Here is a 20939-nt window from a genome sequence, read left to right as displayed (position 1 = left end):
AAGACATCAAGCCTCTACTTCCAGCCATGTCAGACAGCTGTAAATGCCTCTTTTATTAGTCAACATCACAGCCATATTAATGCGTCCGTGGCCAGCTCAAGTCTCAGTGACAACCCCTCACCCACACCTTTTCATCAGGGGCTATGAAACCTGAGAAGGCCCTTCAGGAAACCTGCCGGCACAGTGTATTATAGAGGTGTGGTGTGCACACAGACAAAACACACACACCCCATCGACTGTCTGCCTCTCTGCACACACAAAAAGGATGAAGAGATGCTCTGTAGTCAAAACTGCAGTGAAATAGAAACAGTCTAACACACCCAGTGTTCCTCCTTGCAGACAATATTTCAAGTCATTATTTGTGATCTGATTTTAGTCAAGCAGTGTGCTTTGGAGTTTTTCCTGCTGGATTTTCTGTTTTGTCATGCTGCCTTTGTGGCTGTTACTGCTGATGCTAACTCTGTTGTTTGCTGATGATAAATAATGAAAAGCATCATTTTCTGTACATCAGCACAGGAAAATGTGTGTTAAATAGGATTGTCCCATTTCAAGTAGTGACTTTGTAATAACAGATTTTGACAAACTTTGTTGCAGAGATAAACAAAACGTGTTTCTTACTTGTAAACAAATCGGCAGGTCAGTATTTTGGGCAATATCTGCCTATTTCAGATACATTTGTATTGATTTATATGTTTCCCAATAAGTAAAAAGAAATTGCAGTACAGAATTGTCTGACTAGCTTTGAGGTGATTTAGAAAGAGTGTAACCGTCACTCAGTGTATCCTGGTTGCAACTCTTAAAAAGAACAACTGCGTCGTCTATTACATATCAGATTTCTAAAAATGCTAAACATCAATATAAGAATGAGCCTCAAAAATTCAATCTTAGCTGAGCCACACTTTTGAGAAACCAATCAAACTTCTGTAAATTCCTGAGTCACCTAAAGGGACTCTCCCTTTGGAGTTTTTAGCCTCATTATTGACCATTTGTCTCATGCATGCACAATAGGATACACAAGCACACACACATCCATAGGGATGCACAAGACACTTTCCTGTTGAGGATTCTGTATTATTCAATATTCAAGGGGTGGCAGTAATGCACCAAAATATGCTGCAATGTGCCAGGAAAGGCAGGAAAGAAGAAATTTGCTATCGCGTAAGCATAAATGAAAAGAATGAAAGAAAATTTGAAAATGACACAATGAATTTGGTGGTAAGCTTTGTTTCTTCAAAAGAGCCCACAGGGTTAACTACTCTGTGATAGGCCTTTTTTTAAGACATTGTATAAGACATTTAATTTGCTTTTACTGTCTCCGCTGTGTGTTGCTGCTGTCTGTCATTATATCACCCAAAAAAGTAGGGAAAGGAGCAGGATATATCTATAAAAGCTGCCTATTCAAGTAAGCTACCCACACATTAGCACACACAAGCACTAATACCTACATGTCATATGACACTGCCACATCACAATGGGGGTCTTTTAAGGCCATACAATAGAGTAGGTGTGGTCGTGTCAGAGAACCAGAACAGGCAGACAGACACATAACTATACACACTTTCCAGCCTGCCCTCAGGGGGTCTCGTTTTAGCCAGTGATAACCTCTGCCACCTATTTTTCTCCTTCATGTCCATATATCATATGGGACTTTGAGAGGCCTTTCTGCTCCTCTGACAAAAGAAGGAAGGTCTGACAATAGATCACAATTACAGACGAGTGAGTGGTCAAACCCAGGTAAAAAAGCCCCCTGCCCTCGCCTGCAGAAAAGAGCCCTGAAAGTAACGACAGTAGATGGATAGCAAGACAAAAGGTGAAAAGCTGGAAAGGCATCAAACTCTGTCTGAGGATGGTGTTGGGATTCTAATAGTTATGCTTATGTTTCTCGAACAAACAGCATTTTGAAATCAGCCCGTGTAGGACCCCCCGTGATGTGTGGAATGTCAGCAACGCTGAGGAGGAGGAAGTGTGAACACACATTAAACCTGCGTCATGCACATGCTGGTCAAAGTGAAGGACATTTGAGGAAATATACACACATCTTTGAGAGGAGAGTGCTCTCTGTTAGTCTCTGCATGCTTCCTTTCAATTAATCAGTGACTACTTTAACTAAGTGGCACATGTTCTCTTCTAGGCCATTAACTGGCACCACAAAGTTAGCAGTGAAAGGGTAGAAATTAACCTGTATTAGTTGATGTTTTTGGATCCCTTGTGGTAAATAAAAGCAGGCTTTAAGCACAGTGCTGACATATTATCCTTCCCATTAAACCTCGCAAACATGTCCATATTTACAAATCCAGCAGTCACAGAGCAATATTAAGGTTCATCTGGAGTCAAGTTTCTGGCCACCTGAGAAAACAATATCAAGCATTCACTCTCTCATAGCTCTGTTTTGCTCTTTGCAAACACCTGAGGCAAATATCTACCTCTGTAGCTACTAAATGCTTCGCTGTGTTTACCAGGTAGTGTTGGCTTTTAGAGCTCAGCTACATGCTGAAGCTGAAAACACTGACAAGAGTGGTGAAAGTGAACCAAAACAGTAAATCTGTGACCCATAAAACAAAAACAATGAGCCGAAAGATGCCTAAACGCTCAGCAGAGCTAAGGGAGACTGGAAAGTCAGCTGATACTAAATAATTGATGATAGCAGCTTTAAGTCAAATGCTGTCCTCACAGTGTGGATGCTTTCAGTGTATGAGACTAAGCCTATCTACTCACAATTTCTATCATCTTTGTTAGCAAGTGAGTGAGTCTCCATTTGAAGTGTTCACAAATGACCATTAAATAGCAACAAGGAGTTTAATGAAAAAGTCATCCTACCAATACCTTCAAGTCATAATTCTCAAAAAAGTATCTCAAATAACCAACACCAGTGTTGGCTGAATGACTACAAGGTCTTCTTATGTGATAACCAGCAATCTTTTTGTCACTAAAATACTGTAAATCCAATTGTAACCTTGATAGACAAACTGCAATACACTTTATTTGAGAAAAGTATTTACTGTTATTATAAATATGATGGTTGCTCTTTCTCATATTGAGCCATATATATCACCATGACATCTATGACACCATCACACCCTTCACAAGTGTTATAATATATTATAGTGTGATATTTAATTAGCTAGAATTCTACCCTATGATGTAATATTAAAATGTTTACTTACTGATGATTTCGTCTCAATAATATGGTATTTAACACGAGGCATTTCCTTATATTCACAGCTTAAAAACTTCAGACTTCCCTTGAGTTTTTTTCTATTACTTATTAATCCTGTAACAACCTTCAAACTTGAATACACCATTTTAATCAGACTATTCTCTTCCTCCTCTGTGCTCTTACATGAGAGAATCAAATGATCCATGTTGATTTCCTTATCAGCTTTGACATGACCTTCCTTATAGTTAATGCAATTATGTCATGCCACGTAAGCTAAACACCTGCCCATGGCATTCATGCACTTTAAAGTGAGTATCAATCTTCTTATCAACTTTTTCAAGGAAACTGTTTTCCTGGATCTCAAGCCAGATCACAACACATTAGGGTCACTAACCTCCATGCTAACTAGAGCTGAATTATTATAGTATCATCTGATGTTGATGCTCCTAAAGATTATCTGATGCATTACATAACTTACAAAACGCATCGTAAATATGACACCCAGAGCAGTTTGAATTTATTACCTCTTAAACGTTTGATAGTAGCGTATCTGATGGACTTTGATCAGCAAAGAAGCCTGTTCTTGAGCTTCATGAAACAAGTCTGATTCATTTTACACATTTTAATTTATCCCTCGTTATTCCTGTTAATGTAACCACTCCTACATTCTTAATAAAACCCCACTGGTGCTTAATTATAGTAGTTAATTCATATTTAAATCACATGATTAAAGCCTCTACTCTGAGTCAATCATTTCCTTGGTAAAAAAAAAAACACACAACGCTGAATTCCTCACTCCTGAGTATTCGTTACATCAGCTCTTTCCTTCACAAAGGTAAGACATATTTGTTCTCCTGAAATCAACAGTGCCAGTAAAAGTCTCACGTCATGCGGTCAATAAGGAGGAAGGGGAATTACGACAAGATGGCCCTTTCTGTGACGGGAATATGTTCATATAGATAAGAATAACAGAAACCAATGAGTTGTTAACTGAGTTAAACTCTGACATCTTCATGCTACATCCTATCACATTATCTCATTCTGAAACCTGTAGTAAAGTTCAAAGCAATGCCTAATAAAGTGATAATGATTTAACAACAACAGTGAAAGGTAATTTGTTAAGATATTGTGAAGTTTTAGCTGCTTTGTCACTGGAATTTAATGGGATTTTTGTGGTTAATCTCATTTTATTAGGATCAGCCACAATTTCCCAAACTAAGTTTTTGGTATGTTGTTACTTCTGCCTAAAGACTCTATGAGGTTCTTTATTGCTGCAGAAAAACAATTTGAGCCCATTTGAACTAACCATAACCCACAAGGCCAGACCAGGCAGTTCATCCTTGTAGAGGTGGGTATGGAAAAGGTCACAGAAAGAATGTAAACATCCGAGTCAAAACTCACTGAGTAATTTTCCACTGCTTTAAAAACGGCAATCCCCTCCAAGTAAAACAACACATTCACATACTTTCCTAAAACCCCTGTTCAGTCCCTGAACTTGGGAACTGCTACAGCATCTTGACAAATTAATAACAATCCCAGCACTAAACAAATGTACTTTTAGTGTTCTCTTGTCTTTTTGTTTCCTTAGATAAAGAGACAGAGAGATGGAAGAAGACAGAGCTGAAGACAAAGCTCATGTTTCAACACCCAGGGTAAGTTTACATGTATAGCCCATGGCTTTGTGACCCTCCTCTACTTTATAGCCTTCCTTTTCTATTTGCTTCCATCTTTTGTTCTTTCTTCTTTAATCCTCCTGCAAACACAAACAACACCTACTTAGGCCATAATGCATACCACGACCTGTCTGCAACCATTACCAAATGTGTGTATTGCCACATGCTTGCATGCTTTGGCACTACGTGAAGTTATCATGCAGTGTGTCAACCATTTCACATGGTCAGCCATTCATCTGTGCAGGAATGCACAAGCAATGCAACATAAAATGAGATTTGAATCAACAGGTGTCTATGTGGGCATCTTTGAGTCTCTTGTTATATACGCATGCATTACACCTACATGAACGTCTGTCCTGTACCAACTTCTGTGTGAGGGTCTCTGTGCAGCCTCCAGGTCAGACTCCGTGGGTGCAGCAGGCTCGGGCCAGGTCAGCGGCCTGAGCCCGGCATCCGGCAGCAGCACACAGAAAGTCCAGTGTGCTCCTCCTGCTCCCACCATCTGACCAACACACCGCATGAGTGCTTCAGTTTCAGCCACTGCACAAAACACCAGTGTCCGGTTTCCCCCAAAGCAACCCTTCCACAGCTGTGGCGCCTTTTGTTCCCACTTTAAATAAAACATAGCCCGCTCATTAAGTAGAAAGGCCCTCCTGTGCATAATTTAGAAGCCAGGTATCAATTTAAGGCAAGGGGATGAGGTTGGGGAAGGACAATGCTATGTTGTTCTCACAGTGCTGTCAAACAACAAGCACCGCTTGAGTAATGCCCAGCACAGAGGGTATGGCAATGGCAATTAAATGTGGTGATAACAGTAGTTAGGGTTGCAGTCTGTCTCTCCGGCCTATTACACTATCCATTACAGGGATTCTTCTTCACCATCACCTCTCAGTCAGCTGTATTACTCATAATACTTAAGGTGGAGAGCTTGTTTTTGTCTGACAGTCCAAAAATCCAAAAATATTTAAGGTGGAATACTTTTGCAACACATATCAACTTAACAAATGGCTATCTATTAATTTTCAATGGAATCAGGTAATCAGCTAAAGGTTTTAGCATTTGCTAGGAAGAAATGAACATGTATAGCTAGTTACAGATTAATAAGCAGACAAAATATAGTCTTTGGGGCTTTACAACAACAGAAAAAAACATACATAGGTGTAAAAACTGTTTTAGAATTGAAATACATTGACTAAAATAAGATATGATATAAAGTCAAAAGGTTATGAGAAAGCTTATACATACATATATATATATATAAAAGCACTTGCTGTTTGCGATTCGACCTTAGATAGAAGTGAACATACCGTATAATTTATTATAACTTTTGAAAACCACACCTATGAGTAAAGTTTTATTTTAATTAAGCTATTCCCTCACCATGTTCACAATAAACCAACAGGTTGACAGTTGACAACCGAAACCGAGCAGCCAAAGCGATACTAGATGCACCTGCTGCTGCCCCAAGTACCCTTCACGTACCTGCCGATTCTCACTTGGTGGTTTTCCAACTTGTACTCCTTGTTTCCCACGGATTTGTTTCCTCTTCTTGAGTCAGTAAGAGCAACAAAAAATTCTTAAACTAACAGGGACAGTTATCTTGTTGGCTGGCGTGTCTCTCAACCTCTGGTAATGAGCTTTTCCTTTTCCTCCACTCGCAGTTAGCTTACCTTGTTCCCTGGAGGGAGAAGCGGATGAAAGGTAATAGAGGACCGGGTGGACCAATCAGACGCGGTGGGGGGCGGGCATTTTGGTAAAACACGACATCTTATTGGTCTGTTCGTGTTAATGGCGGAACAGTGGAAAAACTCTAATTTCCCTGTATTGTTGTGAGACGGTTCGGTTCAGTGGAAAGAGGCAGAAACTAAAACTGATCAGTGACACTTTTACTGCCATTAACAGAAACATGTGGCTCAAATACCACTGGAGCATAACAAATATTCATATATATTTTAAATATAACTCTTGGTTAAAAAAAGAAGAAAAGAAATAAAAAAGTAGCAAGACAAAAAAATAAATGAAACAAAATGTGAAAAGCGTTCATGAGGCACATTAGAGTCTATCTAAGAGTTAATGTTCTCAGGGCAGCGCAATGTGGATTGAAAGGAGCTAATCATTTCTAAGAGGCTCTGCAATGCAGAGCTATATAAACTACTTTGAATACTTTTGTTTCATGCACAGAAAGATTAAGCGCCATTTTTTGCTTATTGAAATTGACAAACAACTGAGGCTAAACTGTTTGGATGGTTCAGAATGTTATGAACAAAATGTGAACAAATTCAGGGTTAATCAGGTTATTCAGTTATTATTTGTTTGTGGCGACAACACAAAAAAAGATGCCTTTAAATGTGACATTTACAGCTATATTTCATGTTTAACAGGCCTGGCACTTTTCTAAAAATGATCACAAATATCTATTGAGAACGTAATTACTATTTATCTTTGAACCATCAGCCCAATCTTAAAGCAATGCTATTTTTCCTGTAATCAAGCAAACCTTCAAAATATCACTCCTTTTTTTTTCTATTTTTCAGTCTCCCTCCTCCCTGTCCATGTTGTGATTATTCCATTGTTCGTGTTATTTGTGTGGCTGCCACTGCTGCTAACAATCATGGACATTAAGAAGACAATCCAGTGATTATAAGGAGGAAAGTGAAGGGGTAACAGTAGCAACTCTTGACCACATGGTGGCAATTTATTCCCTGAGAACTGAAGTCCAGGCTCTGTCTATTGTCAGCAGCTGTCTTTGTTGTATGGCATCATTACATGAGGTTGATAAGTAAACACTGTGTAAGAAGAGATTACAATTGGAGGCGAATCTGCTGCTACAAACGTGGCTCAGCACACTTCAATTAGCGGCACTTGTCAGTTCATTACCGCTGGGGAATGCCAAGTCTGAAACACTCCACTTGAGTATTTTCATAATCTAGTCCACTGCTTCTAAGAGGGAAATGTGCTTTTTACACCATTATTGTGCAGATGAAGACAATATATCCAAAACCTGTAAGTTTCTATGTTGTAGTGAATTGCAATGGGCACTAATAGTAATGAAACATTTATATCATATTTCACAGTTATTACTTGCAAGACTTTTAAATGTAATTTAATATTTTTACACTTGTGTTTTTAACCAAGTCAATAATGAGTACTTGATCAACCACCGTTTCCTATCAATGTCTGTTAGGCATGTTTAAATGTGCAGCCACTGTTTCTCTGTTGATGATGTTTGCTGACACGTGCCACTCATATGTAGTAATTTAAGTTGCAATTTAGTCGTTTCCACAAAATGTCCACAAAATGTTTAGAGTGTGCTGCCTATGCCATGTGCATTTTGTTTCTTTAGACATTGTGAAGAGGGTTACATAATTTCTAATTGTGCAAAACATGTTCTTTTCCGGAAAAGTCAACACTGCAGTTCAGGACGTCTTCAAAAGTTTTATGAGTTAATTTTAATGTTAAACAACTTTTGTTCTCACGAGCAAGTACATGAAGAATTCACATCAGCTGCTTCAGGCACTCTGGGTAATCTCATGCTGCTAAAATAAAACCAGTAACACTCCTTTAAACATATCCATATATATTTTATTCTCAATACGGCAAAATACAAAGAATATTCAGGACAGACTCTCATTAGTCACAATTAATACTCACTTCACAAGAATGCTTTTAAATTACATAACCTAAGTTTGAAGATCAAACTCAATGAGTACCTTTAATCATATTGCATCCATCATATATAGTATCTCTATCATCAGTTCTCTTAAAACTAATCCAATTTAGATTATTGTACATAGTGTATGCTGCTGGTCTCGCTTTTGAGACGACTTTTAGAAAAAGGTGTTATACAACATACTGTATAAACTGCTACAACTGTTTTGACGTGTAGAGAAATACCTCTGTTTCAAAAGACATGTTGGACCAATTGTTCAAAAGGGACACACAGTAAATACACCTCTCTCTGAGGAAGAAACAGACATGGTTTTACATAACAGACTGTACATGCCATCCATCCGTCCCATGAGATCAACAATATACATTTCATGAAAAGTACACAGCTCCATATCAAATACAGAGAAAGACAAAATATTCGCACTTGGATCTAGAGACATTAATGATTATGTGGCGACCATGATACTGAGAGACGGTGAAGCAGAAGACAAAGTATACGAGCACAGTAAGAAAAAGACTGAGAAATCAATTTGATATACAGCGTTAACAGACTGGGATGTCATCTGTAACAACTTGAAAGAAGAGAAGAACATAAAAGCCCACAGAGGAGAAAAAAAAATGTGCATAAAGTATCTCACAAGTATATTTACAGCATTTTTAAATTTAATAAAAATGTCGACCTGTAGTAGAAATTCACCCTTAAAGAAATGTTATATTTACAATTTATACATTTGTATTTAAATAGAAACATGCAAGTGTTAACATCTTCCTACTGAATGTCAAAAAAACTCATCTTACCCTGGATTCTTTCAAGTTAGAATTAATATTAATTACTACTTACAATGAAATCTCATCATGAACAACTCCAATACATTTACATCTTCCTATTTCATAAAATGGTACTCCTTTAAAAAGGCAAAATAGAAAAAAACATTAAGCAAAGGGGCAGAAAAATAAATAAGTGTGAGTAGCAAACCGTTAAAAATTATTCTAATGCTAAATTTTTTTTTACATTTGACTACAAGATAGTGTAGGGAACACAAGGCGCGGACCTGTACTTACAAAGTGTACCAGTGTATGAAGACATTGACTGGGCTGGCAAAACCCACAGAGGAATTCCTATGAGAAAAGTGGCCTCCAGCTTTAAGTACAAAATGGCTCAAGCCATCTGTGTTTGGTTATAAAAACAGATTTATATACACATGTATACTAAACCAGTACACAAAATTGCAAAAGCTAAAGGCATTGGACACTTGAGTTTAACAGGTTTCTCACTGAGGTGGAAAAAAAAAATGAAGTGGGGAAAAAAATCCCAAGCCTAAAAATTAAATTTTGTCCACAGAAACAGATGTTTTATTTTTTTTCATTTATTTATTTATTTTGTAAAAATCCTGCATAGATTAAAATAATACCTCCTCTGACTTTCTCTTTTTCAAGTGTAAGAGAAAATAACAGTATCCCCTTCTACAATAAAGGCCAGGGAGCCAGTGAAGGAAAGAAAAATACAAGACACAACAACAACAAAAAGTAAAACCTGAGCCAAATAGTAATTTATTTTGTAATGGCATTACTTATATCAATTTTAAAATAGAAGAATAGAATCAGAAAGTTAACACCTACGATAAGTCTTTAATGTTCCGGCACTTAAAAAAAAAAAATTCAAACTCTGCACGAGCTACAACAAAAATCTGCTGATAACATTTTAACTGAATACTATTTGGCCCAGGCTTTAATATTTCCAGCATGTTTTAGTAGGAAGTGGGCTTAAAACAACCAGAAAAAAAAGACAGTTCCTCATGTCAGGGACAATTACCAAACACCCAAATGCTGACTGAAATCTCAGGTGTAACATCTTCATATGAAACCACTTTCATGCACATCTGCCTTGCTGACAAGCAGTCATTTTAAATTAACAAAAAGAAATGTTTGTGTCTGGACAGCTGGCGTACACAGTCACTCTGCCTGCTGAACCATGTACTTCCTTGTAATACAAGTATGATTATGGTTTTAAATTTTAAATAGGAACAATTTAATATACAAATACTTCTTATAACCCCTGTTGCAACCCTGTTTTAAACTTATGCATTTGACAAGTTATACTTTTGCTTGGCTAGAAGAAGGAAAACAAAAACTGCTTGGTATATAAATAAAATCTATATTGGTCATTATACTTTTATTTTGAGATATATAATCATAGATTTAAAACTCTTTGTTGTATAAATGCAACACTGCTAATCTGCATCACTAATGAGTTTGCTTCTCTACATCCTTTTTTTCAGATAAATCTGCTTTTATAGTGCCAAATTAGTGGTTACTCAGGCCCAGTTTGAATAAACTGCCATGTAAATAACTGCATTGTATATGTGGACACAATCCTCAATACTTAAGACACTCCCTGCTGTTTCTTAGAAAAATACACTCTGGTCAAACAAAGGGATCAAAACAAGAATAACACTGTGTGGAAAAGATCTTTCCTCGAGGAAATTGATCAATGAACAATGTAGCTATTGGACTTATTCTGAGAAAACCTCGATGTTAACATGATAAATTTTAGTCAGGCCCCGCTAGCAACGCCTCAGGGCCATGATGCTCATTGGTAGGACCAAAGTGTTTTAAAGGGAAAACTGAAACAACTGATCGTGATTTGATTTTTTTTAGCAGGGCTGAAAAGAAGTTCATGATTCTTTCAAATAAACTTAGACTGTTCTAAACTAATACACTGATCAACATAACTCCTAAGAGAACATTTATAAATATATGTGTCAGAGGCATTAATCTGCTGTGCACGGTAGCCCTTCCTACAGTGCTTAAATCTTGTGGGCATGCGCCAAGATTATCCTCTAGTGCCGAGAGATTTTTGAAGAAAGATGAATCCAGATGGTAGCTTAATTTGTGGTGGCCAACACCGTCTTTGTTTTAAGATGTTTTAAGAAGATTTGACAAAAAAATCAAAACTGCAATAAAAACATAATTATTGCCAGCTTCCATTAACTGCTAAATATTTGAAATATACAAGATAACAATTGTGGCTATAGCAAAAAAAAAAAAAAAAAAAAGACAAACAGAACAATAATTTATTCAGATATGACCGATGACCGTTTTCCTGTAGTTCACATACAAGGCACAAAAATGATAAAGAGAAACCTTCATTTTAAAGCACCTTTGGTGTTTATGGGAGGTACTTTGGTGAAACAAAGTAAAATAAAAAGTTAAAAGCCAAAGTAGCATATAAACCAAACCCCAGTTTTAGTGTATTCATAATAAATAATTCACCCAGCGCTTCCATGCCAAGGAGATAAAAACATGGCCTTCGAGGGTTTTGTAATAGTGCCGATATACGAAGCCAGGCGATAAGCTCTTTTGATTCCTGTTGCAGTTTGATGCTTCTCCCTGTGTGGTGCGGTCGAAGGTGTGAGATGTTCTAAATTGCTCAGTGTTTTTGGCAAGCTGGTGTAGAAAATGGACACAGTGTTGGAGATATGTCTGAGAAGTTCATCACATGTGTGTGTACATGGAGGACCAGAGGTGGACTGTGTGCAGATGTGTGTGTGTGTGTGCATACAGTACATAGTTGTTTGTGTGTCTGTCTGCTTTGAGGGCATGCGTGCGTGTGTGTGTGTCTTTGAGCACATGTTGCTGAACACAAGAGGCTGAGGTGTGGGTGTGTGTGTGTGGAAGCAGCTTGCAGGGAGTCGGTCCTTGCTAGGGAATAAGTTTAGCGTCCAGGCGCAGCCAGTGGAGGCCCTGCCGTGTGTAACGCACCAGTTCTGTCATGCTGCTGGTGTTGAAGATCAGAGGACCCATCACTTTGTCCAACTCCAAGAAGAACTCTGGGAAAGCAAAGACACGGTGGAAGGGCACCAGGTTAGTGTGGAAGCCAGTGAATGATTCTTTGGTCCATAAAATGTCAGAAAATAGTTAAATGCACAAAGTTCAGTACGTCTGAGAAGGCTGAGAACCTACATTGGCACATCTGTACATTTCCAGTCAATTAATAAATTGTTTCACCTACAATGGTTTTAACAATCAGTCCAGTGCATCCTGAAATTTAACAGCACATTTGTAGTCTGTACAACGGCTTTAAAGTACATTTCTTGAATATTTTAGCTTTTATTAAAGGGGACAATAAAGAGATGACAAGAAAAGAGGTTAGAAAACACAAATCTCTCCAGCTATGCTCTATCTGAGGACATCCTCATGGTTCACTGGTCAGCATCTTAAACCCTTAGATTATGGCAAGTTAGGAGTAATATTCATAATTTCATGTTACTGTAATAGTATCTGTAGAGATTTTCGATTGTTGCTTTAACAACACAGTCAAAGCAAGTTGATCTCTCTACTCGGTGCAGCACTCTCCTGCCAGTTTAGAAATGAAGTACTGATTTGTCCCTGATCTGAAATACTGAGTTTCAACACTGCTAGGCAATATGTAACTGCATATTGTTTAAGCCGCTGTGAAAATGCTGCAGCGAGTGTGAAGTTGTCAAAACATTCCTGAAGCAGATATTTATGGCTCAAGAGGAATATGTTTGGAATTCTATTTGGATTTGCTTTTAAACATAGGTTTCTCATAACAGGTGAAAAATAATTCCAAAACAAAGAGCATGTGGCATTTCAATGAATTCCTAAACATCTGGAGTGTGTTCACGCTGCGTCTTTCCTCAGTTATGTCTACAAAGGATATAATAATAAAGGCTGCACAGACTATACAATTGCCAATTACAAAAAAAAACAACTAATCTTTACCTTTCTGCTCCTTGGATAGTTGCTCGGCCTGGTCCCAGACCTCTGTGGCGTACAGGAAGTTGGAGGTGACCTGGACGTAGCTGGCAGCCATCTGGTGGATACGCTGAGGTATGGTCACAGACGAGCTGGTGCTGCTGCTGCTGCTGACTGACGAGTAGCCACCCGCTGTGCCCGGCGACAGTTTGGGAGACACTGGAGAGGGCATGCCTGCTGCCTTACTGCATTCGGAAACACGTAGACACGGTAATGAGTTTGTTGGTACTCTAATAATTTGTGAGCACACGAGAGTTTAATAAAACTAGCTAAACTGGAAATCATGATTGATAGCAGTGTTCATGTAATTGTTGCCCAGTATGGCTCAACAAGATATGATAACAGGAGACAGGACAGCAAATCAGCAAGTATTGCTTTTTTTTTTTCTTATAGTTTTTGAAAACTTTACTCACTCGAAACATGTATAACTCATATGCAACACTTCTCAACATTAAACATCATGCTGGAAACACAGACGTCTCCTTTAACAATGACTTTGACTCTTCAAACAGCAAAGGAGGACATGACTTACTTTCCCATTCCAGGAGAGGGAGCCTGGGTGTTACTCAGAGAGTTCTGTTAAATGAAAAGAGGGGAAGAACATTATGTACACAGAGAGGAAGCAGGTTACTCATTCACCAAAGAAAACCACATTCATGGAATTTTATTGCATTTCTTTGGCTTAGAGAGTTTGCCAAGAAAAACTTGGTTTCACCGCCCAAGACATGAAAGTACCTTTAAGTGTTCGGTGAGTGTTTTGGAGTATTTTAGAGCGCTGTCTTTCCTCAACTTGAATAACCGCAGGTAGAGAAGAGACTGGCACCGTAGGCTGAAAAGAGAAATGGATAAATATTGATCTGAAACTTGCAAAAGAAGGCAGCAATGACTAGAGATGTGTGGGTGGCTTAAACGCTTCATAAACAGCTAGGATTAGCAAAAGCCAGGTATGAGTACTTGGAGTTGACAGACAGGACAGCACCTTTACCACATCAAATGGAAATCTATCACCTGGTGTCAGTGAGCGTACTTACCAAAGCACAGCAAGCCGCTTGTCTGCTGAAGTAGCATCTGGGGCCATGTAGCTTTTTAACTTCATAGTGTATCTGAATGTACAGACAAAACAAATGTTTAAAGTCGAGGAAAACCAAGTTACATGTTTTATAATTAAATTGAATACGCTGTCTTTCTACTTAAAAGTGGACTCCACCAAATTCGCACTTCACTCTGTATCAATGCAGCAGGACCGGAGTCTTTTAATTCTTAACATTCTTCCTCCTTGTCAAAACATGGTGCTTACATTACCCACAATGTAACTCAACCACTGACAGTTCATTCTGCATGAAGGTATGGTATGCAAGTAGTGGCTAACGTGGCCTTGAGCTGCCAGCCTTAAGCAGACACGAAGGAGGTTTTTGGATTTTGGAGTCTTTCAACCCAACCGAATCTGCTTCAAGTGATTTCAAAGCCACAAAAAGCTTTATACAATGTTATTCATATATGCAGCGGTACTCTAGAAGACCTGTAAACAGACTCTGAAGGGTAAAATTGGTGGAGTTCCCCTTTAAATTTTAATTCTGTGACAGTGATGAATGTGTTTGTCCTTACTTGATAAGCTCCACTGTTTCAGCATACATGGGGAAGGGAGACTTGGCCTCTTGGGCACTTTTCTCCAGAGCATTACCACATTCAATAAAGGACACCACAGCGTCCAGGTAGTAGACTGCCTTCTCAAAACGGTCCAACTGTGACAACAAAAAAAACAGAACAGGGACAGAGCGAAAATAGAATCAGTGTCGGTGGATGCAGTGATCATGTACCAGTCAAATATTGGATTTCCTTCTCAGACTGTTAGAGTTGTAAAGGGCGAAATGCGGTTCACATGACATTCATTCGACAAGGTTTTGACCTGAGACATTAGATAACTGATGTGCTTGTATGTGACTTGGTGTGGATTCCTCTTTTCATTACATTACTGCAGTTGGTTTGTGGTGGCTTTTGGTACACCAGATATGCAGACAGAGAAATACTATAAAGTACTTGTAATATTATTGTATTAAGTAATAGGGCTAGTGGATTTGATTGTATTGCTGTTTTATCTTTATGTAGAAGTAATAATGTGTTTGTGATCTAGGTTTTACATCTAAATAAAATAAACATAAACTGCAAGAAATAAACAATTTAACATGATTTTAAGTGGGACTATAATGCAGCGGGGAAGTATTTTTTCCACAATACCCATGTAAGCAACTGATTGCAGACCAGCAGTCAAATATAGCCACCTGCTCAAAATCATGTTTTTGTTTTTTTTTTGGATGCCACAAAAACTGAGAGCACAGAGAAACTAGAAACTGAATATGGGCTAAATTTCCCAATCAATACTATAAATACTGTACAGCCACATCATATAAACTGTATTCCTGTAGTATTAATCTCCATGTCAAATATCACCAGGATGTTCTTTCACATTAAGGTGTAGACCTTGTTGTTTAACAGTCCTCTCCTTTCACTGCTTTACATGCAACAACCGACACCATTACAGCTCAGTTACACCAGGCAACAGTCATTAGGCTTTAGCTCTTACCAGTGCATCTGCATTGTGTTTAAGTTTCTTGGCCTCTTGTAAGTAGTGATCTGCTGAATGGACCCTGAAACAGAAATAATTAGCAGGTCAAACAAACTGATTACTTCTGAAAAAAAAGCACAGTAGTTTAACAGAAACACTGTGTCGTGACTCGCTTTCAACATAAATCTCCTCTAAGCACAGAAACGTTAAAGTGCACATTAAAACATTCTCTAAACTCCCTCAATATCTCTTGTAAAAATTAAATCGAAACCTGAAACAAAAGATGTAAGAATAAGAAGCAAGACTATGTTGCTTCTTTACCACAGCATGAAAAGGACAGAGATTCCCAGCAGAGAGCCTTTTAAAATGGAAATTTACATAATCTTTCTGGCATGCAGGCACATCTATTCATGACCTCCCCAACCTCCTACAGCTTTATGCATCAAAGGCAACCCTAGATCCCCACAGCAGTTCTTTCTCTGTGTCCCGCTGTGGGGTTATCCACAGTGGAAACAGCTCCTCTTACCTGTCCTCAAACACCAGCTTAGATCTCTGAGACTTGGAGCCGTCCGTGGAGAGCGGAGGCACAGCCAGCTGGTTATCACAGCCCTTTGAGGATTTCTCCTGCAGAAACAGCAAGTGAGAGGAAATAAAGTTGCAAGAAGGAAAAAAAAAAGAGCCAGTTTTTTTTTTTTTTTAAATGATAAAATGGAAAAAAAGGTGAGCATAAAGTCAGGAGCGAGAAATGTATTGCATTCTGTAGATGCCGGGCATATACAATATATAGACTCAAACATAACATAGAACACAACTCAGTGAGCAGCTGCTGGTTATGCAGAGGTTGTAACTACTTGAGTTGTGACTGGAATTATATCAAAAATACGCATACAGCATTGTTTTGCACAAATATGCACATAAAGTACCCTCCCTCCCATTCATCAACTATATCTTTGTTCACTCCTCCTCTCCCCACAGCAACAACTTCTTTTTTTCCCTCTCTCCGAGCTTGTTTTGTTGTTTAAGTTCCTCAAGGGGAACATACGGCACAGTTGGCAAGATCAAAGATTGCACTCACACTTTACGGTATCCACAATGTTTGCCAGGTATTCACGCAGACAGCGAATGCCTGGTGATAAGGTTACTCACACCCACCTTGCCGTCACGTGTGCTGCGTCCCTTGTCCTCTCCTTTTCTGTGTTTGGAGGTGGAGCTGCCCTTGGTGCTGTGGCTCCCCTCTTTTCCGCTTCCCGTCCCGCTGGACAGCGAGGTGGAGGACTGGCTGACTGTCCTCTTCCGACTCGGATGCTCTGCCTTCGGTGTCCGCTGAAGACTTGACATGGAAGGAGAGGGGACTGGCTCTTCTTTCTTCTCCAAAGACCTCTTAGACCTGGCACGATTTAAATCATCGTTACATAAAATTTTGTATAATTTAAACGGACCTGCTTTGTAGCAGTACTGTACTCGACATAATAAAATATTAACATTCCAAAATTAAATATTAACATTCCAGGTAATCCAAAAGAACACAGCAGACATGTAGAGTAAAGGCTAACAGGTGCAGCTCAAAGGGGCTGAGATGTAATAAAGAAGCCATGTCGCCGAGCTTTTACGTTTTGATTTTATGATGCTCATTAGAATTTATTAGAATTATTTTGTGAATTGTAGGATTAGAGAAACAGACATCTGGCAAGCTTTATTTGGCCTATGCAAGGGGAAGCACTACTGTTGCATCAAGAGTGCCAACTGTTCCTGGTGTGCAGCGGGTTGACTGTGAATGATAATCAGGACGGAAAGGAGGAATACTCACTCTTTACTGCTGTTTTTATGGTGAGATAGGGACTTGTCCTCTAGTTTGCAGCGCTTGCTCTCTGGCTTGGTGCCGTCCTCATCGTTCTAAAGATTTAAAAATAACAATCAGAAAATTAAAAGGGAAGCACATTTAAAGAATACTCAGATTTACTGGTTGGTTACCTGCCTCTGATTTATTCTAAATGAAGACCTAGGAGTCCAGTTCAACACTCTGCCAGCACTTAACATTTTTTCCTCAGTCACTATTACACCCAAAGATATCCTGCCACTTAGATTTTAATTTTCTTTCTCTGGTAGTTTCACAGCTATGATTTAAAAAAAAAATAAAAAAAAAGCCCAATCATCTACTGGCAGAAAAACCAGGTCTGGATCTCTACCAAAATGTAATCAATTGTTCCTTGGCTTGAAAGCACGCTTTAATGGAAATTTGGTTGTGGCGGTATTGTAAGAAATATTACGCTGAAAAAGGGACACTCAGTGGGAAGTTCCTACATTTTACTCTGCTTGAAGGGCGAAATAAAATCAAATGGAATGTATTTAACAAGGGGAAAAAAAGGGGAAAAAAACCTACAGAAATTTGCTCTACCTTGTGTTTCCTCTTGGCCTTGCTGGAGCTTTTTTCAGAGCTCTGCTTGCTGAAGTCTTTGCTGTCTCTGTCTAGAGAGTCGTCCCTCTCCTCTTTTATCTCTACATGCTCCTTGTAGGGCCGCCCTGGGATCCGAGACAGCAAGCTGAGATCTATAGGAAATGGGAAGGAAAGGGAAGGGTAGTTATGCTTTAATTTGGTCCAAAGTAAAGAAAACCTTGAGTGGAGTGTTGACTCCAGTTAGAAAACACACACAGTTAGAATTTTATCACATAATGATAGGACTGATGAGCAGTTTTGACTAACCTATCTTAACTAGCAAAACCTGCTGCTGAGGTTGCCTTGCAGGGTAGCGCTCTTCGGGATCACTGAGTGGAGATAACAACTCCTTCTCTTCCATTGGAGAAAACACACAAACAGGGGTCCTGATACTCTCTGTGTATTTTGGTGTCTGTGATGAGGATGGGATACTGTCGTTCCCCTCAGAGTCTGACGATGAAGAGTCTGTCTCAACAAATTCTCGAGACTTCTGGGAAGTCTTAGTGGCTGCTTTGGCCTTGCGTTTATCTGCAGTGGTGGTGACGGCGGCTGCAGTGGGCCGCGGAGAGGATTTGGGCTCTTTTTTGAGGTTCGGTTTGCGGGAACCCTTGATGGGAGCTTTTGGCCGATGAGGAGGTATCACTGGAGCCGGCTCGCTCTCCACTCTCAGACCTCCCTTAGGTTCCTCCACCACAGGAGGCTTTTCAGATTTTTTAGGCTGCTTTTTACCCACACGGATTCTTGTACTTGTGCCACCCTCACTCTGGGCGGGGGATTTTTGTCGGCCACGGCCACCCTCTGCACCCTTTTGCGCTGCCCGTAGGTCCCTGCTTGGGGTGGGTGCTGTAGAGTCTTTTGAGCCCCCTCCCTGGCTACCATAACCACGCCCTGAGCCGCTATCTCGGCCCTCTTTCTTGCACTTGGGTGGAACATTGTTGTTATCCACTGGAGAAGCAGGGGAGAACTGCTTAGTCTTCTTGAACCAGTTGTCCAGCTGCCACTTGTTGGCCATTGGTTGTTCAGGCTGAAGGGGCACAGGAAAACATACAGAATTAAGTAACTGTGTTAGTGAGGTAAAATGATGTATTTGTACAATATAAACCGTGGTGAAACATAAAAGGTGTTTTCAAAAATATATAATTTAGCCAGAAATCAGGGCTGTTAATGTCCCAGTCCAAAATATTGTTGACAGAGTTAGCAGCAGTTGGTGCCATTGTGAAAACTGGTTGATTCAGTCTCAGATCAATACTAAGAGCACTAACGCTCAATACAAAGTCACTGCTAAATGATTACTTCAGGAGAGGCGGGTCGTGGATGCTCGTTGGCTTCGCTGTCGGTCGTGCTGCTTTCGCTCTCGCTGTCGGAGCCCGAGCTGCTCTCTGAGCCACTGTGGCTGCTGGAGTCATCTCTCGATTGCTCAGCTGCTTCACTGTTATTGCTGTAGTTAGACAGGAGAGAGTTAAACTGTGTGAGATTACGTGGAAAAGACGCACAGCATACTTTCAGCCATGTTTTACACAGGTCTACATATTAACAGCTGCATCAGTCTTGTTGAGAATTACATGTTTTCACTCCCAAAGTTAGAAGAAAAACTCTCAACCTCCATGTGAAGATTTGTTGTGACCAATATGGTATTTTCAAGGACAACACGTTGTAACGAAAGATTTCTCTTAACATATATAAGCATAAACAGATCAAAGAAAAATAAGCGATAATGCATTCTTTTACGAAAGGCAGCAGCATATAAAGCAGTTTGTCTTTCTTTGACACGTCTCTACTTTTTTGCTTTTAAAACTGCCATTTTAAGCCGATTGTTTGATATAAAGTCCATGTCCAAAAAAATCCTATGAATATATTGCCATCGAGTAGCTAAAATACTAAGCTTTAATTTTAGATTTCACTTCACTGTGCCACTAAGTTGGTGATTCCATATTAATTTCCAAGGCCATTATTTGTGGAGCTGTTGCACTGCATCACACACGATCACAGTATAAGACAGAAAATAACAGAATAAAGGAAAAATTAATTAAGTTGTGCACCATTATTTCCAAGGTAAGAACCATAATATAACAAATACCTCTGAATATAATGCAAAGCAATACAAAACCACTATGGTCTCAAAGCTTTACCTGAATTGCTTAAATCCCTCTGACAGTCGCAATAAAAACTCACCACTGAAACGTCGCAAAAGTAAATTTTCCGTGCTTTGTGCTTTACCTTGCTGATGTGTTCCTTGAGGCATTCTTGGCAGAGTCCTGTTCTCCATCACTGTCCTCACTGCTGCTTAGCTTCAGGTCATCTTCCAGCATACTGGGATAAAGAAATGAAACATAATTAAATCTTTGTTTTCTATTTAAGGCAGCGTTATTGCAGAATTTCCGGACTGCTCGGATTACTTAGGGTTTCGTAGCCCTTCGTAAACATTTGCTTTTTGTACGATCTGTTGTCAATTAACACTGGGAAAGGAACCATAGATGAAGCACTTACGTGGGCTGGTCATCGCAAGCTTTGGGCTGGTGGCTGCTGGAGCTCTTGGACGAACTGCCTCGTTCTGTAGCACACACAAAAAAAGATGCAGACACACAAATGTATACTTACATAGGACATATACTAAATATTCAGAAATCATTGTTTTGTAAAGATTTTGTGTCTAGATTTTGATAT

The 20939-nt window shown here is 39.3% G+C and overlaps 2 protein-coding genes across 4 annotated transcripts in view; both read right to left on the bottom strand.

The window, feature by feature from the left end:
• shroom1 (shroom family member 1) overlaps window positions 1-6481 on the bottom strand; it is a 35258-nt gene extending 28777 nt beyond the window's left edge. For all 3 annotated transcript variants that reach the window (XM_008298224.1, XM_008298235.1, XM_008298230.1), the window contains exon 1: window positions 6313-6481. The gene's annotated coding sequence lies outside the window, so the exon portion shown is untranslated. The remainder of the gene's footprint in view (window positions 1-6312) is intronic.
• A 1909-nt stretch (window positions 6482-8390) lies between these two features.
• The window catches only part of aff4 (AF4/FMR2 family, member 4), a 22628-nt gene continuing 10079 nt past the window's right edge, over window positions 8391-20939 (bottom strand). Inside the window, exons 6-20 of the mRNA XM_008298214.1 lie at window positions 20763-20826; window positions 20493-20585; window positions 19569-19713; window positions 18543-19299; window positions 18237-18388; window positions 17649-17734; window positions 16994-17228; window positions 16368-16465; window positions 15860-15923; window positions 14884-15020; window positions 14310-14381; window positions 14014-14107; window positions 13811-13854; window positions 13246-13463; window positions 8391-12329 (exon numbers count right to left, since the gene is read on the bottom strand). Coding sequence (XP_008296436.1) covers window positions 12202-12329; window positions 13246-13463; window positions 13811-13854; window positions 14014-14107; window positions 14310-14381; window positions 14884-15020; window positions 15860-15923; window positions 16368-16465; window positions 16994-17228; window positions 17649-17734; window positions 18237-18388; window positions 18543-19299; window positions 19569-19713; window positions 20493-20585; window positions 20763-20826 — 2387 coding nt within the window. The 3' untranslated portion in view covers window positions 8391-12201. The remainder of the gene's footprint in view (window positions 12330-13245; window positions 13464-13810; window positions 13855-14013; window positions 14108-14309; window positions 14382-14883; window positions 15021-15859; window positions 15924-16367; window positions 16466-16993; window positions 17229-17648; window positions 17735-18236; window positions 18389-18542; window positions 19300-19568; window positions 19714-20492; window positions 20586-20762; window positions 20827-20939) is intronic.

Source organism: Stegastes partitus, unplaced genomic scaffold (assembly GCF_000690725.1).
Source record: "Stegastes partitus isolate 25-593 unplaced genomic scaffold, Stegastes_partitus-1.0.2 Scaffold28, whole genome shotgun sequence".
In the NCBI taxonomy this organism is placed as follows: Eukaryota; Metazoa; Chordata; class Actinopteri; family Pomacentridae; genus Stegastes; species Stegastes partitus.
The sequence above is the reverse complement of the archived record's forward strand: the minus strand, read 5'-3'. Positions and strand labels throughout refer to the sequence as shown.